General features: G+C 41.7%; 1 protein-coding gene across 5 annotated transcripts in view; it reads left to right on the forward strand.

Moving 5' to 3' along the window:
* Positions 1-18,992, forward strand: part of actn4 (actinin, alpha 4) — a 53,344-nt gene that overhangs the window by 22,033 nt on the left and 12,319 nt on the right. For 3 of the 5 annotated variants that reach the window (XM_029445775.1, XM_029445774.1, XM_029445772.1), the window contains exons 2-8: positions 10,730-10,844; positions 11,468-11,587; positions 13,492-13,578; positions 15,185-15,272; positions 16,342-16,420; positions 16,568-16,649; positions 17,890-17,975. In XM_029445775.1, the coding sequence (XP_029301635.1) occupies positions 10,730-10,844; positions 11,468-11,587; positions 13,492-13,578; positions 15,185-15,272; positions 16,342-16,420; positions 16,568-16,649; positions 17,890-17,975 (657 nt within the window). The remainder of the gene's footprint in view (positions 1-10,729; positions 10,845-11,467; positions 11,588-13,491; positions 13,579-15,184; positions 15,273-16,341; positions 16,421-16,567; positions 16,650-17,889; positions 17,976-18,992) is intronic. The other 2 variants (XM_029445773.1, XM_029445771.1) reach the window with 1 other exon arrangement.

The raw sequence follows: 18,992 nt of genomic DNA on the forward strand, positions 1-18,992 counted from the left end.
GTGTGTGTGTGTGTGTGTGACATACTGCGTTTCCACAAACAACGTCCTCTGATACTTGGCAACACAGATTCAAGATGATTTAATTTGCTTCTGGACCGCACACAGGCCCAGAAATTGATCATTGATTCATATGAGGAAAAGTATGAGAGAAAGAGCTGAAGATGTGGGTGGAGATGAAGTAGGTGAGAGGAGGAGAGTGAGGATATATAGAAGGGAGTCAGAGGGAGGAAGAGCATAGCTGGCATTCCTGACATCTGTCGTTTTCTGCAGGGTTGACACTCGTTCCTCCACCGATTCTCTTTCATTCGTCTTTCTCTCTTCACCCCTTACCTTTTCTTTCCTCGCTATGCACAGTTGGCACAAAGAAGCACATTTGAAGAGAAATGTTTGTGGTTTGTTTTGCCAGATGAAGTGGGTGGAGTAGAGACCTTTTGAATGGTCTGTGGCAGCTTGCCAACAGTAGATAAATGATCCAGTTTGGAAAAATCATTCACATCTGGAAAGTAATTATCCATGACATTTGCATACAAATAAATCTGTGTTTAGTTTCTGTTTACTCAAAACAATAGTACTTTTGTGTGTATTGAGTGGGGCTTTACCGAATGTTGTTTACTTATTACATTCCAAGCTTCTATTGTGGTTTTCAAATGAAGCTTTGAACGTCTGTTGTCATTGTTTATGACGTCCTCTCCCCCCCCCCCCCCCCCCCCCCAAAAAAAATAATAAGACTTGTGCAAAATGGTCGATGTGAATAAAGTGATTCATTGGATTAAATGAGTTAGTGTTTTATTTATTTGTATTAAATCAACTTACTTTGATGAATACAACGGGTCAGTGGGTGCCTCCCTTTGTGTGCAGCAAGCCTGAGCAAAACTTGACCGCAGTAAAAATTGAAAACCTGAACTCCAACAAATATGGATTATATAGGAATGTTTGGTCAAATAAAAACATGTTTTGTATTTTGGAAATGATTGCTATTAATCTATCTTTTTTTCAACACATTTTGAGTTTTGGACTTTACACTGCGAACCCTCTGGAGTTATTGGAAATGTTTGGATGACACGAGTCGTAAATATTGTGTTTAAACAGAATGCAGCGTTCACATGTTGACTTCATCGTTATGAATGAAGCTCTGGGGTGTTCAGCTAGTATTCAGTTCCCTAAACCTTACCTCACCTTCATTTGATCCCAGGAAGAGTCCCAGTGCCTCTTTAAAGCTCTTCATCCCCTCACTCTCCTCCTGCGCAGAGCTTTCCCTGAAGTATTAAAGAGACGCAAACGGAACATGACTCTGTTCAACTGTCTCCAACTCCCCCCCTCTGCGCTGACTCGTCTTGGATAGATGAACAGTGAAACGGTCTGGATGGTAGACACTTTGCAGGGTTTAGGTTGTAATATTTGTCTCAAACTGTAGAATTTTCACATTCATCTATTGTTAACGCTCTGGGTGGTATAAGCTCTCGCCGCCAACTCCAGCTTATTGCTTCACTGCAAGTTACACTGATTACCCTTGTCAGAAGCTAATTTCTGAAAGGACTTGACAAGCAGATCCTCAGCATATAAATAAAACAAAGAGGAATCTCAAAAGAAAGCATTTCAAAAAGTCTAGTGATGCACAAAACCTCTATGTGCTCACTCGTGGATAAATGTTGAAAACCTAAAACGTAAATGCAGTGGATTAAAGACATAAGCGTGGTGCTTTAGTGTGGTGGGCCCGTGTCAACATGCAGTTATGCAACAATGGAGCAACATGCCCCAAAATCAGCAGCAGTTGTTATTGACACACAGCAGGAGGGCGTGGCCTCTATAATGTTGAAACGTGCAGTTTCAGGTTGACCGTTTTCTCGGCCGGACAACTTGGATATGTGGTGTGTTCACTGCACGTAAGAACCCTGGATGGTTCGGTTTCCGTCCGTCACAGAGCCACAGTATAAATAAAATCGACACGTTGTACAATATGAAGCCAGAAACGAGTTAGAGAATCCTATGTGACGATAACATGCTGATGAACGTTAAGTGCCGTCAAATGTGATGAATTACACTTAAAAATGATAATGTGAAATCGCGTCAAGTTCTTTCTGCTTTTAAAAGATGCAAAATGTTGGGTCTTTAATTAAAGACTCTTAAAAGTAACTTTATTTTTAACATGCAACAGGCATACACAATAATTAGTTAATATTAATAATTGGTTCTTAGCACATAGCCAGTGTTTGTAAAAAATTAATAAAAATACTGTCCTGATCTTTTGTTAGATGTCCTTGCTGATCCTAAAATACACACACACACACACACACACACACACAGGTCTCTGTCAGTGGCAGTGCAATCCGACCCCTGGGGCCTGCCGACTCTTTGAGCAACAAAGACAGGAAGAACCATAAATAAATGAACAAATAACCACATCGCTCCACGCGTTACCCTTTCTCCTCCTGCTCCTCCCCCTCTCCCTGCCTTATTTCCTCTCTTCTGTCTCTCCATCTTTTATGTGTCCTCATAAAACAGTAGCTAATCACTAAAGCCACCTGGCAGCTGCTGATTAATTTGGACTGTGGCAGGTAAACATCATTCACTTTATTTTATAAAGTGTTTTAAGCTTTCCACAGCAAATAAGAGTTTTTCTTTCCTTTTTCAACGATAATACGTGTAAGAAATTAGTGGAAGTGTGTTTGTCACTTATTTTCCACATAGTCCATGTGAGAGATTAAGAATGTCTGTGTGTGGGGGGGCACTGAAATGCGACAGCCTGCTCCGGTTTCCCAGAATGCTCCCACACACACTCGGAGCCCACACTTGTCTCAATGACTCCTCCTTTGCTCAGTCTCCTCCGGCAAAACAACATATTTCATTTATTTTTCACTACATTCATCATTTAATGTTGTGCTATTTTCAAAAATATCCATCCTCCTCCTCGGCTCCCATCTTTCATCTAAACAAATGATTTCCTTTTTAACTTCTTATCCCAGCTACTTTTAGAATTGAGTTAGTACTTTACATTTGACCTCAAAAGTAAAGTTTTAAAAGTCAGATTGAGTGCACTTTCCCCCACTTTAAGATTTAAGTAGACTGTTGTTTGGACCAAATCAGATGTAAGACTTCCCACTCTTTTTCTCCTCCTTCTCTTCATCATCTCCTGGTTTCCTCTCCTCCTCTCTCACCCCTCTGAATTTCCCCTCTGCTCCCCTCCTGCCCTCCCTTCCTTAATCCTCCCTTTCCTTTCTTTTGTTTCTGTTAGCTACTATATCAAGGCTCCTATAGAGAGCTGTGTGTCTGGCTGTACGCAGTCTATGAAGCTCATTGAAAACAGACTGTTAAGCTGTTGACTCACATAATGGCATATGTGAAGGGCATTAGGCCAGCCGAGAAGTACACGGCAATTACATGTTTGTCAGCTCCCTCTGGGAGGTGTGTGTGCTCTGGGAAAGACTGTCCCCACATTACATCTCTGCTTTACTGACTACCTGTCAGCACATGAAGCAAAAGGGAGGCTCTCTCCAGTGTGTGTGTGTGTGTGTGTGTGTGTGTGTGTGTGTGTGTGTGTGCACATGTTAATGATCACCTGTCCAGACATGAGAGGGTAATGAGACCAGAACAACCTCTGAGGCAGAACTCTGCTTTGTCTTTCTTCTCCTCTTCCCCCTCTGTCTTCATGATGAGCAGACCTCTGGTGACCACCAGTAATTTAGACATCCTGGCCAGCATTTCTTCTTTCTATGCATTCAAGTTATTCATCCATAATTTCATTGATTGCGTGTGGACATCAACACTTTCTCAAAAACATTCAAACAGCTGTTCACTGGTTTGGCTGGAGGCTGGTTCTTCCTTCTCAGTCCCTCCGTTGTCACACACGATGCACCGTCCCAGTTCCCCCTGAGCGACGGTGTCGTGTTCCTGCACTGTGACTGTGGAGCGCTGCAGCAGCAGCAGCTCTACAGTAGCAGCATATCCAGTTACACCACTGCTGTATGAATGGGGCTGCATTGGAATCTGGAGTGCAGCTTTTCTTTTTCTTTTGTGTGCGTGTTCGTGTACTTTTTAATTATGGGTCTACATTTATGTTCCAATTCAGCGTGGTTGTAGAAAGGAGTTGTCATGATGTTTATTTCTGAAATGGAGTTTCTCGGTGTTTGAAGATGGTGTTTGTTTTGTGGTTTGCTTGATTTAACTGAGTACAGTTGTTGTGTCTCTAAAAAGTAGAATTTTCAAATGTGGAGTTGAACTTTATGAAAGTATTTGTTCTTGGTCAACATAGTCCTTTCTGTAGCCGGCATATTCAATACTACTGACGTTTTGTTTGTTTTTGCAACCAAATCCTCCTCGTTTTTCTCCTCGCTCATTTTCAGGTTGTGGTCGACGACCTGTTTGATAAAAGTATCAAGAATGATTGTTATTAGTGGTTCTCTTTGCATTCAGAGCCTGCACGTGAGTCACTAGCAACAAACTCTGTCTATCAAAATACCCTTAAATCAGAGGGTTTCTCTTGTCGAAGTCATTGAAAATGAAAATTGTGCAAGTTTTTCCTTTTTTGTATCGAGCAGCAAAAAGTTGTAGCATGATGCGTTTTAGTTCATTTGTCTTGCCTGACATCGCACGCACGTCCTGCGATGTGACTATTGCACATCGCCATGCTGATCCGGAAACTATATATCTATAGCTATATAGATATATCTATCTCTATAGATAGAGAGATATATCTATATATCTCGATGGTGCAGCCCTATCCCTGTGTGGACATGCAGATACTGTATGCGTTTTCTAAGTTTTGACATGGGAACATTCATTTAAACAGTTTGTCTGCTCCTGTATGTTAAGGCACAAAGACCAACCTGTATTCTGGAGCATTTGAAGCAACAGAGTGTGTGACAGTAGTAGCTGTGTCGCACACAACAGCCCCCTTTTTTTTTAATTGCAGTGCCTCTAAGAATAGGAGGCCTTGTGTCAGGCCGGCCCAGACTGTTGCTGAGCTTTATTCACAGGGCCAGGCCAGCATTGTTTTGGCCCAGCTTAGTCTGGTAAAGCCCGTCCAGTCTAGTATGGCTCTGTCCAAGTTCCTTGAGGTTGTACCTCCTGCCAGCAGGCCCCCATATAACTCCTTTAACTAGCAGCACAAATCTGCTCTTTGGTGCAACAGCTTACCATCTGCTGCCGTTTTACATTTGCTTCTTTATTCTCCAGGCTTCACGTTCATACAAGCCAAATTTACACTCTGAAAGTTGTTCAACACAACCTGTGTGACGTTGTTGGGTGTTCTGCTGTGCCGGTGGAGCAGCAGTACCTTGCTTAAGGGCATGTTAACACCTATTGTTCCTGAGTCACTTCCCAACCTCCCAAAGTCACTTTGTCGCTTCCTTTTTTTGCATTTTACAAGGTTGTATTTCACGATATGAGGAAGATGCAATACATAATAAATAAATAAACAGATATTAAAGTGTAGTCAGTTCTGCCTTTCTGATGCTTTCAGTATATTGTTAAAAAATACAACAAATTCCTTGATCTAGACTGCGGGAGGAGTGTGTGTTTGCAGTTTATGGGTGGGTTGAACTTGGCTGTGCTGAGAATACATGAATCATAGGTTATGACCTTGAAGAAGCGGTGTGGCTTGAAGGTGTGACACCCTTTTTGACTTTTTGTGAGAAGTGTGTAACATTACAGTCAGCTCAATTCTAAAGACTTGAGAAAAGAAAAAAAGTAAAATACACAAGTTTGTTCTCTGGTATATTTTCTAACATAAACCTTTTATTGACTGATTTGATTGAATTTGGTTGTTGCAGCAACACATTGACATGAATCAGTACAGGTGAATAGAGAAGGTAAAAGAAAAGAAAGTGGTATATAAAACAATTTAAATAAATAACCTATACAAGAGCATAGGAAGACAAGAAGTTGTGTCACTTAAGGTGTGTGTGTCTCTTGCATGATTGCATATAAGATCCTTTCTTTGAAACCAATGATATCATCTGAACCTTGACCTTTGACCCTAGGCACAGTTGGAGATCAGAGTTGAAAGACTGTGTGAGTGCATGTTCGTGTGTGTGTGTGTGGACATTGTGAACACTGCTCGTGCAGATGAGAAAGCCATAATGACTTATGAGCAAACAGAGATCAAACAGCTGACCCCATTGGAGTCTCATAGGTTAACTCTGTTTTGCACACTGGTGCAGCAGGGAGGCAGTGAGGAGACAGTTGTATATCTGCCATGGAAGGAGACAACTTAAACACTTCCAGACACAAACAACACGGACATCTGAACCCCCATCATAATAACTTTGAAGTTTTTCGGTCAAGTTCGATAGATATTGATTGATGAGAAATGTAAAGGAATTTGCAATATTTGACAGCTTGGAGCCCTGGTTGATACAATGAAGACTAACAGGAAACAACATGGACGCTACAAAGATGTGTTGTATGTTATTGCTCAGAGCATTTAAACAACACGTTGATGTATGTTTCTGTGTTGATGTTCTGACTTTAGTTGACGTTCGCGTGAATTTTCCCTGCCGACCCACTACATGCAGCACAAATCGCCTATCTTGCAACGTTAACTAAAATGAAACACAATTTGTGTATCCGCCCCATAATTCGGAACCCCTCCAACATGTAATGGATTCTTCCTTGGCCCACGCTGCACCCTTCCACCAAGTTTCATGAAAATCGGGCCAGTAGTTCTTCCGTAATCCTGCTGACAGACTGACATGCGGAGCTGAATACATAACTTCCTTGGCCGAGGTAATTGGACGCTACACCTTTTGGTTCAACACAACAAAGGTGTTGGGTATGAATATGTTTGTGAACAAGAAATAACCAAAAACCACAACTCTGTTAGCAGTTACTCCCGTTCCAAACACATCAACATGATGACATGTTGAAGTTCAGCAGTGACCTTAAACGCTGAGATCAGAGTCGGGTCCTGGTTGATGCGTGCAGCAGTAATAACAGAGGATGTTCCTCACTGTGGCTACAACGCTTATGCAATAGATACTAGAGGATAAGCGTAAAATGTAAACCGTCTTAACACTCGGATCCAGCTTTGCGCTGTCCCATCTTGTTATCTGTGTCCTCAGCTCAGGTCAGAAAGCCTCTCAACTCATCTGTGTAGCCAACACAGCGCAGGTTTAACAGGCTTCACTGGCACTCGTCCTATTTGGTCTCTGCCTCCAGGAATTAGGGTCGGTTCACTTTTAATTCGGTCGATTCAACAAGTGAGAATGAAAAACTAGAACTTTTTTCATCAACAGGCTTAAAATGGAAAGCTATTGAAATACAGACTTGCAAACTAATATTGACATTTTAAAGTACACAACTCGACAATATATTTAATATAGGTCTAGTCATTTTTAGACATTTTTATGTGGAAAAGTTGCAAAAAACATTTAATATAACTTCCATAATATAACTTATGACTTCCATCATCTTGCCTGAGATATCACATGATACGTTTGTTGTCACATGCTCTACCTGATGCTGACAGCAAAGTAGGCTTTAACATCAACATGTTTGAAAGAAATCTTGAACCAGAATGGTTGTAGCTGCGTCCTTGTGTCCACTCGGCATGGTTCAGTCTATCTGAGCTGTGCGTGTGTGTGCAGGCATGTGCCAGTTTCAAACACGCAGCAGCACCACGCCTCGATGTCCCTGAGTGACATAAGGTATCCAGAGTCGTGCTACATTTCCCCATAACTTCCCACTGATTGAACAGAGAAGGTTTTGGTGGACATCCCTCTCTCCGCAGCGTTCAGGGCTACTTCAAGCTTCTGAAGAAGCCTGGCTGGAGTGTGTGAAGAGTGCCTAACAGGGTCTGGCCCCTTGCCTCGGAGGGAGGGGATGAAAGCCGTATAATCTGTAGCGTGTTGTGTTTTACACAACGTTAAGTTCCCGGGCTCTCTGCAGGTCTCAACCTGTCGCTGTTCGTATTGTACTCTCCTCCTTGTTTCCACTCCCAGTGGCAGCGCTCCTGTTGGAACCGAGCCGACTAGTGAAGCTGCTTTCTCACACGGTTCAAGTTGCTGAACTTGCTTTTTAAATCCAAAGCTTCCCAACATGCAGAAACCCTCCAGTGTTTCTGTGTTCCTCACTTTGCTCCACTGATATTTCTGATGTCATCCCTTGCCTGAGAAATAATAATAAATGTGAAACCTCATTCTCTACATTGGTTTCATATGACTGTGCATGTATAGCACTGACTCTGACAACACGCACGCCGCAGCCCCATTGCTTAACCTGGCGCCAAAGCTTCCTTTTGGTGTCCATGTTAAACTAACCAACATACATTAACCTATTAACCGAAATGCCTAACCGGTAAAAAGATATTCTCAGTTAGCCGTTGACGTCCCCACCTTGAAGCCTCTGCAACATCGTACAATATGGGAACATTCAACTGTTGCATCATATAAGCCCTGAATGACTGAAGTACAGTTTTGTATACTAGATAATACATGTAGTATTATTATTATTTATGATGGTCACAAACTGTAGGTTCTTTCACCATTGTTGCAGCTGACCATGTTCAGAGATCAGAGTTTAAATCAGTGACTGATGCAGCTTCACTCTGATTGTCTGCTTTGTGTTTCACTAAGCTGGAACTTCCCGTCATTGCAGGGACACTTCCGGCTGCGATGTCGTTAAGTGTGTGTGTGTTGTTCTGTTCTCCCCCTCCTGCCCCCTAACTTTGTCTGTGTGTGTTTGTTTATGTGAAATGTATCTCCCCTCCCTCCCCAGTGTGTCTTTGTCCAGTCTCAGAGAGGGAGCTGTGTGTGTATATATATGTGTATATATATGTGTATACACACACATGCATATATATATATATATATATATATATATATATATATATATATATACATACATACATATATATATACACACATACATATATATATACACACATACACATACACATACACACACACACGCATTGTGTCTGTGAGTTGGGGGTTGGTATCGGAAGGTCTGGGGGAGGGTCACAGAGGGAGACAGGGGGCTGAAGGGTGCTATTATCCACGAGGCTCAATGGGCGCATTGTGCTGGTGGCCACGGTGGGACGGTGGGGAGAGAGGGGCAGGGCAGTGAGCAGCACCCTGTCATAATGTTTTTCAACACACAGCGCAGGAGAGAGGCAGAGAAAGAGGAGGTGTAAGGGTCAATTAGATTGATTCTCTTTCTGCAAAGTTGTCTGAAATATGTCTGTATCTAAGTACTGAGAAGGAGAGGTTTTGTGGCTGGTGTGAGTCAGAGCTGCAGCGATTAGTCGATCAACAGAAAAGTAATCGCCATAGATTTTGATAATCGATTAATCGTTAAAGAAATTTCATACAAAAATGTCAGAAAATTCTGTTTTCAGCCTCAAATATCTAGATTTCCTGCGTTTATTAGTTTGGTACCATATTGAACTGAATGTCTTTGTGCTTGGGAATGATGAAACAAGATATTTAAAGACATCACCTTGGACTTTGAGAAACTGCGTTAAACATTTATCACTATTTTCTGACATTTAAAAACAATCAATCTTTATCGATAATGAAAATAATCGTTAGTTTCAGCCCTAGGAACTGCAAATAAAACTCTTTATTTCCAAAAGTATTTAAGATGAGATGTACAACTGAGGAAAGCGTCAGAACATGCTGAAGCTGCAACTTAATGTTTCTTCATTTTTATAATGCCTGCAGGATATACAACATTATATTTTATGCTTCTTTTCCGTCTTGCAATCAGTTAGTCTTTTTCTTCGTCATTGTCCAGCTGTGTGTTCCTGCTTTTACCTTCTCCTGCTTCCTTTCCCCTCAGTCCCGTCACATAACGGACCCTCTTAAAGCTACATTACATTTCAGCTGTAAAGCATCCTGTCGATTGAAACTCACTGAAGGATTCAACCTGGAAGCTTTAAGAAGCAAAATGTATTTCACATGACGGACACTGAAAAACTAGCACTCTGTCAAAGTGCAGCTTCAGAGTGCAGGCCGACCTCCAACATGTATTTTGGTCACTTGGTCTTTTTATGCACTTCACCTAAATGCTACTACCGGTAGTCAGAAGAAAGTTGAGATGTTTTGACACTGTTGATTGATGATGAGTCATAAATGAGATTTTTAACTGAGTGGCGTGACAAAGCTCCCCGCAGTCCCGTGTCTACCTCAGTATCACAAACTCTTTCACAATAAAATAATTCAAAACACATTTGTGAAGACTGAAGGCTAACCAGAAGCACAGACACATGGATTTCAAGCGGCCATTGATGTGTGAGATTTGTGCTTTTCCCAGATGTCTGTGTTTGTGATTTGGTACACCATCCTCATGTCTGATTACACGTTATGACAGATGCTCAGTTTGATTCCTAGTAGAGAGCATCTCTTTGTAAGGTTTGCAGTGTTTCTTCTTCAACATACGGGACATGTTCGTGTAGCTTCGGACGGTTTTCTTTTTGTATTTTATATTGGGAATGATTTTAGTAAAAAATAGTTTTTATAACGACACATTTTCTCTGTGACCGTTTGAATTGTACTTTGAGATCACTCGCCGTTCTTAGCTGTAGGTATTGTATTATAACATCTGTCTCCTCCCCTTTTCTCTTCTGCTACTTCCTGTCTTATCAAAGCAACTCCCTGACCTCCCTTCCTGTCCATTGCATTTAGTTTTCTTCTATTCTATAAATGGTTTATTTTCATAAAAGCTGGAAAAACATTGCCGGCCAGACTCTGGATACTTACCCTTTGTCTCCTGTTTCTTTGCTCTTGTGCAGACATTCACAGCGTGGTGTAACTCCCACCTGCGGAAGTCAGGCACTCAGATCGAAAACATAGAGGAGGACTTCAGGGATGGGCTCAAACTCATGCTGCTGCTGGAGGTCATCTCAGGTAAGTCATCTGCACCACCTCGAAGCTCCAGAGAAAAAATCGGCTCAGGAGGAAACTTTTTAATGAAGATAAAAAGTCTGTAATGATATCTGATGTCTCACACAGAAGCCACAGGGAGACGCACTCACAAACTGAGTCACTGAGGTTATTTTCAAAGCGGTCTGTCTTTGAGCTGTCAATCAGAGTGAAAAATGTTTTCAGATGTTAAAGATGCATCTCTGTCCATTCCAGGGCGTGTCGCTCACAGTTTCCAACCTCAGTATGGATCACACATCACAGGCATTTAAAGAAACACTGGGAACCCCCTGCTATAGATCTGTCACGTATGACAGCGGTCCTCTCCAGGTTTCTTGTCTGTAATTGCATGTTGTAGCAGGGAAACTGTTCCTATTGGCACTATAGTATCATCTGTAGAACTGCAGTCGTCCCATAATGACATTTGACTTTCCTTTTCACATTCACTTGAGGTTTCTTTTCGGCTGTGAGCGACGCCATCGTCCCTGCTGCAGCTTTAACTGTTCTGCCTGAGAGTTCTGCTGAGCCTGTGGAAACATGCTCCGCTCTCGTCACTGCAGGAGCTAACTCACTCACCTTTGTGTTTGTTCCCATGTGTGTCCCCGCAGGCGAGAGGTTAGCCAAGCCAGAGCGAGGTAAGATGAGGGTCCACAAGATCAACAACGTTAACAAAGCCCTGGACTTCATCGCCAGCAAAGGAGTCAAACTGGTCTCCATTGGTGCAGAGGGTAAGTGTGCACTCGCATACAAATATAATAAGGAACCCCAAATACATGCACATTACACCAAACACATCAATCTGATGCGCTTAAAACGTAATGAGTGAAATTCCAACTCTTCCTCACGAGTCCCGGGACCTCACTGTGGAAACTACATCTTCTTGTCATCCGTCTCAGTCCTCCTTAAAACATGACCTGACCTCAAAAACAAAGTTTTTATACGTGGAGGCGAGTGTAGAATCCACACCAACTGTAAATGACCTTTGGACAGGGTTGGGTCACAGCACAGGGCCTCCCGGGCACGGGCCCATAAAGCCTCCGTTTGAAGTGACTTTAACATGTTTAGTTGGAAAGTCACAGAGCTCAGTTAGAGTCCATTTGTGCTGACACTTATCAGCTCTGCTTTGATTTGTTTAAAAAGAGTCAATGTTTGGGTCACAAGGACCTTTCTCAACACACATCAACAATCAAAGGGACACAGTGCTTAGATACAGCCCATAATTGCATGATGGTCCACAGCTGTGTTGGAGGTGTGCCCATAATCACATCACAAGACCCACATTACAGTTTCACTCAACTGTCACAAACAAGGATTCAAGGATCATTGGTTATTAAGACACAACCCCAGATACAAATGTAAATGTATGTCCTATAACTTCAGATTCAACCATGCAAGAAAGTTTCAAACTGATTTTAAACGGCTATCATCCACACAGTTAAACCTACACAGATAAGAAAAGGCTTGGTCATGTCCATCTTAATTTCATACCTCCTCACTGTAACTGTAGGCTCTCAAAGTACAGCCTCAAATAAAGCTAAATAATCTAAATAGAAGCGAGGACAGTGAGCTATCTCACACACACACACACACACACACACACACACACACACACACACAAGGTCAAATACTGGAAACTGTCAAACAAAAATGCCGACATGGAAGAGGAAAAAATGTAGGGACGTCCCACAGAAATAGTTTAAACGGACACATTCTGCTTCCCTTTTTGATCTTCAGGGTCTTCCACTCATTACACAAAGGTTTAAGCCTTGGAGAGAGTTGGGGAGAAAAACAACATCGTTAACTCACAGAACAGAAAGAATTTAGCAAAGATTAACTGTAATAAAGTTAACAGTGATTCTTCATTGTCTTATAATGCGACAAACCGCTTCTTTAGCACAAGTAGAAGTGAAGAAATCTAAAGGGAGTGGGAGTGACATTGAACATGAAGAATGTTGGGTAGAATGAAAGCGACGTGGGACAAAGTGACAGCTGACAGTCATTGATGAACTGGAAGAAGCAGCAGGTCGAATAGTCTCGGTACTGTACGTGTGTGAACTATGAGTGGAATGTGACCCACACTACATACCTCCTCTCTCACACATCATGGCACATGCCTTACTGTCATATATATATATGTGTGTGTGTGTGTGTGTGTGTGTGTGTGTTAACCTGCCAAATATCTGTGGATCGTGGTGGAGACACAGAGATAATGACAGTTTCTATGCACCAGCCTGTAAACACTTTAACCTCTAAACGATCGTGTGTCATCAGATGATGTTCTAAACTAAATATGAATCTCACTGCTCACAGGCCTCAAAGTCAGTCCAAAAGATGAATGACCAATATGTGTCTCTTGTACAATGGGTTAAACAATTAAGTGTATTTAATACGATGTGTGAATTTATTTTATGATAGAAATCATTGTGAAAGCCTCATTTAAAAGAAAAACCGGAGATTTGGCAGCTGCGTACATTTAAGTGCAGTTGTGTGGGTGTGTTGGCATTATTAAATCAAGGAGCAGATGTAAGGTTGTAAAAACAGACGATTCATGTTCCACAGTCAATCTCGATGCAACAGAAACAATTTGGAGATTTGATTGAGACAAATTAGTTTTTGTTTTTTTATCGTGCAGAAATCGTGGACGGAAACGCCAAGATGACCCTGGGAATGATCTGGACCATCATCCTCCGCTTCGCCATCCAGGACATCTCTGTAGAAGGTACAACACAGTGTGAAGGCTGTGTGAACTACAGTGGAAACACACACACACACACACACACACACACACACACACACACACACACGGTTAAGTATTGATGGGTCAAGATAAAAAGGCTCTGCCCTACATGACTACTCACCAAGACTGACAATGATGTGAAACCACTCAGTGCTTGGAACTCTGATATGCCTGCTATTATTAGATGTGTGTGTGTGTGTGTGTGTGTGTTGGGGGGGGGGGGGGAAGAAATCTATTCACCTTCTAAGATTCTGAATCGACTCGCAACTTCCAAAAAAGCTTTTTCTTCTACAAAAGAAGCTATTTTTAGTCACTAATGGACAGTAATCGTAAACACCAAGTCAAAGTTGCTTCAAGCATTAATGTGTGATTGTCAGTTATTTTATGAGCCATTTATTATTTTTGAAATTGGCAAGTTTCTGAGAAACAAAAATGAACTAATAATTGAGAAAGTGTTTATCATGAATAAATGTTAGTTTTTACACCGCCTTTATTAGCGCACGGTCTGGAATAGATCACAAAATGATCAATTGTATTTGCATATTTTCTTATTTTGTATGTAGACCTTGTACATAACATTTGGTCTGGCAGTGTTTAATTCTATTCTTGACACTTGAGCAGATGCAGTGTGTGGTTGGATTAGAGTGTGAAAGGTCTTATGTGCGTCTTCTTGTTGTTACTATGTTGATAGTTTGGTGTAAATGTTTCATTTATTATTACTACTATTTATGTTTATTTTCAGTTTAAATACCTGTTGATATCCATGTTTTTGTTCCTGAGGAGCCTCTTGAAAACCAGATGATGCATCTCAAGAGGTTTACCCTCAAGTCACATATAAGGAACAATTGACCTGCTTAAACAATGAAACAGTGCTGAACAATTTACGCTTTTGTAAAACCAAATCTCCAACGACTGATGATTTCCGTTATCGAATAATCTTTGAATTAGTTTGTTAATTAATTGATTGCCCGTCTGAGGTGGCGACTTGAAATGAATCGGTTTCTGTGACTGTTTATAACCAAAGGATTTTAGATTTATAAAGTAAAACGATTCCTCATCCTCCTTCACTTTCTGACGATGAACCAATCAATAAATCAACTTATCATGTCAGCATTAAACGGTCCAAACACCGAGAGGTGTTGTTGTTTGTGCTGTCTGCTTGGTAACAGTTGACTGCAGCAGCAGATCCTCAGTCAGCGCTGCAATGACTCTGGTGGTTAATTAAAAGCGTCTGTGTTGGCTCAACTCTGGTGGCTGCTGGGCCACGATCAGGAATATTGAGTCATATTTTTGATTCTTCGTATTAGTGACTGATATGTTTTGGATGTTTGTTCAGGCACATGCAGTAAACAAGAACATCCTTAGATTTCCTTCCTCTGATGAAGACCGGAGCAGTTTATACTGAACACACTGCAGTATTTTACTCTTGCTTGTGCACCGTTAAAGGATTAAAACAAGATACTGAAGCAATGTAATGAAGAAACCGTTCTTCACTGTGTTCACAGACTAATGCACTCCTCCTCCTCTTCTTCTTCTTCACTCCTGCTGCTGCTCCTCTCTTCTTCTTCATTCTTTTCCCTCATTGCAGAGACCTCTGCGAAGGAGGGTCTTCTCTTGTGGTGCCAGAGGAAGACCGCTCCCTACAAGAATGTCAACGTGCAGAACTTCCACATTAGGTAACACACACACACATTCTGGGATGAAACGTCTTTCATCGTTTCATCCCAATACTTTTGTGCCAGTTTTCAACACCTTTAAAGACCAAAAGTTCTTATAAATTGATATTCAGCGTTTCCATCAGAGTTCACTTCTTGAACTTGAGGTCAATCCTTTAAAGCGCTCATAGTTCTCATGACAGTGAAACCCTGATGGAAAGCGCTAGTCTGCAAGGAACCTATGAAAAATAACTGGTACAGACATGACCACACATCTTGGTATATATTTTGGGGATTGTTTGTTTTGAGAGATGCATCATGAGCTAACGCTGGTAAATGCTGGATGGAAGCTCAGTGCTGTCTGTATAAAATAATCCTGAAATGAACTGCTCTAATTGTGGAGCAGCGGCGCCCCCTGTTGGAGAAACTGGAACAGGTCTCGCTGCTCTGATATCAGTGTATAGTATATATCAGTATATGATATTTAATAAATGTGTGTAGGGAAGGATTCAGAACTGTCAACATGCACATCATACAGTTACTGACGGTGCATGTCCATGTGTGGAACGACTGTTTACAGCACATGGTGCAGCTTATAGACCGAGAGGCTCCAGTTCAGTTGAGACGAGCATTTAGTTCTGAGGTCAAGAATTAATTTCACACTTTTTCAACAACTTTCTGTTGTGATGTTATCGTGACTTCGCCTAGCTCGTCAGAAATGTAACCTTTGTATATCAATGACTCGCCCTGTGTTACCCTGAACGCTTGAAGGAAACTTCTTGCATGCCTCCACGGGGAACGAGGAATTGAAAAAGCTGAGAAAATACTTGATGGATTTAAATAAATTCTACTTGACTGATTAAGTTTTGCTGTACACGTCCACACACATCCGTTTACACAGTCTCGTATACTTCCTGCACACATACATTTCACGAACACAGCGTGATTCATTGATATAAAAACATCAGTGAGTATTCCTTTAAATGTATGAACCACTCTTAATGAAAAGCATCTAAACCCAGCTGCCCCCCCGCAGATCAGAACGGGCTTTGTGAATAATGTTTCTGATATGTTCATGTCTCTCGAACAGCTGGAAGGACGGTCTCGCCTTCAACGCTCTGATCCACAGACACAGACCTGACCTAATCGATTACGACAGCCTCAGAAAGGTAGGCAGATTCACACACACTTACATTGTTGTATGCTGTGAAGCAAAATGCTAGTTAAGTTGTCAAATTACCCATTTAAAAAAACTAAAACGACACTTTCTAATAATTAAAAGATTAACTTAGCAAGTTCTGTGATTGGTTGTTTAGGACGACCCAGTGACCAATCTGAACAACGCCTTTGAGGTGGCTGAGAAACACCTGGACATCCCCAAGATGTTGGACGCAGAAGGTAAGTCTGAAGTTCCCCGAGCAACAGCTGTGAAAGAAGCTGTTTGTACTGAGCTGTCCTGTGTATGTCCTGTGATCCAGTGGCTGTTTACCTGCACACAACAATGTGACTGTAATAGAAGTGGGCAGCATGAGTTATTTTGTCATTTTACAGCCCCTGTATTATTATTCTCATTTGTTAAGTACTTGTACTCCAGTTTTTAGTTCCAGACAGTGAAACAGCTGTGATTCAGCGCTCGCATTGTTTAATTCCCAAACGTTTGTAATCTCCTGCCACAAAAGCTGAGAGCACTGCTCTATACTTCTGAAAGGTCTTTCATGCTTTTAGGTTGTAGAAAGTCCTCTTTACTAATAGATGTTATTTTGTAAGTTTGTTCAGTTCATGGAGAACAAAACGCTGTACGATGTTCAACCAGACTGACGATGTAAAGGGCAGAAAGAGACAAAGATCCCTCTGAGCAACAGTTCAATCAGAAGAAATCCAGTCTCTGTAAAAGAAACTGGACGCTCAGCATCAACATGTGTGCAGATTTAAACAGGAACAGCTTCCTGTTTCAGTGTCAAGTGCACAATAACGCCTCTAACAAGCTGGAATTACCAGCAACGTGTTGCTTTAGCGAAGCCAATACCAGAGTACAGGAAGACAGTAGAGCATGGCTTGTCCTGAGTTGAGTTATTGCCTCACTTCCATTAGTCACAGTGTTGATGTGAATGTGAATGTGACCAAATCTGATCTCCAACCCCACTGTTGTACCTGTATATGAGAATCTGTCATCTCAGGACCCCCCCCCCCCCCGTCTCCTCTAATGCTCTAAATGGAAAAGTAAATGTAGCTGTCTGAATATGTTTTCATCTGTATGTGTGAGGGCTAGACCAATGTAAGAGAGAACTTTATTCTTATAATTCTAAAATTGACCAAAAAAGAAAATGTACACACTGAAAGAGGTGTTTTAGTAACTGGAGATATTGGTCTGACCCTTGTATGTACAGTATTGTTGATTCTTATGTCTGCCCTTTGTACTCGTTCTGTTTGCATATGAATCAAGTTTTGATCGCTCTGTGTGGCTGTTAACGCCTACAGTTAAGTGTGTGTGTGTAATATGTGTAATATGTGAGTGCATGTCCTAAATGTGTGTCCTGACCCGTTGCGTATAATCACATGTCCCGTGTCTTGCCTGTGTATGTATGTATATACGTGTGTGTGCGTGTGTGTCTTCATAACCACGGTCTCCCCCTTGTAGACATTGTGAACACTGCTCGTCCAGATGAGAAAGCCATAATGACTTATGTGTCCAGTTTCTACCATGCCTTCTCTGGAGCACAGAAGGTACCCCCTGACCCCTTGACCTTTAACCTCCCCGTTACTAACAAGGTGCTGCTTCCTGTCCAGCATGGCCTCACTCTCTGGACAGCGCTGCTAAGCCTCAACAAGGACACTTTGTTGGGACACAAACACTCACATATACACACTCGAACACACACGGTGTGAATGTAACAGTGCTGGTGAAAGCAGTAAATATTCCGAGTGGCTCACTTGGACTGGAAACCTGTAGACATGGACTCTGTCATCGTTCATAATGAGTAATGAGGGTTTATATGGCAGTATTGTGAGAAATAACTCATCATGTTGACACTTATAGTCGAGTAGAATAATTGTTATTAGCAGTAAATATGAAAGAGATTACAATACTCTTTGAGCTTTCAGCAGCATCTTTTATAACGACAACAAAGTCGTGTCCTGTAACTCTTGTCTCCCCTCCCATCTCTTGTTTCTCTCCTCTCCCAGTTGGCCTCTGACAGGAAGCCAGTTGATGTGTCTTATTTTGCTCCTCTTCCTCTAATTAATTTTCTGGCTCATTCAGAACATGTTTGTGTGCCCTGCAGTCTCAGGAGAGAGAGAGAGAGAGAGTGTGTGAGTGGGTGGGGGTGTGGGTGAGAGTGTGTGTACTTGTTCCATCTTCAGCTTATTCTCCTTCTAGTTCTTGAATAATTTAAAAGAAGTCGGTAACTACAGAGAAAGTTTGTATTTGGAGAAACTCCTACATCTCCAGACTTACTGCTTTTGCCAGCATTGTACTTCCTTTCCTCCGTCACACAAATCACACTCTATCCTGTTCACACAAAGCGTTGTGGAGAGTTTATTCCACATCTGGTGTGTTGGTTTGGTTCACTTGGTCATATGACAACGATCACTATCCAATGAATGAGACCTGAAACTGTCCAAGTCATCCTCCAACTGCAAAGCCTTGTGTTAGCTGCAACAATGATTGACATGATGTTCATTTAACTCCAAAGTCTGAGAGCACTTTCCGCTGGATTAGTGTTTGTAGCAGCAGAGACTTTT

Source organism: Cottoperca gobio, chromosome 13, assembly GCF_900634415.1.
Source record: "Cottoperca gobio chromosome 13, fCotGob3.1, whole genome shotgun sequence".
Classification (NCBI taxonomy): domain Eukaryota; kingdom Metazoa; phylum Chordata; class Actinopteri; order Perciformes; family Bovichtidae; genus Cottoperca; species Cottoperca gobio.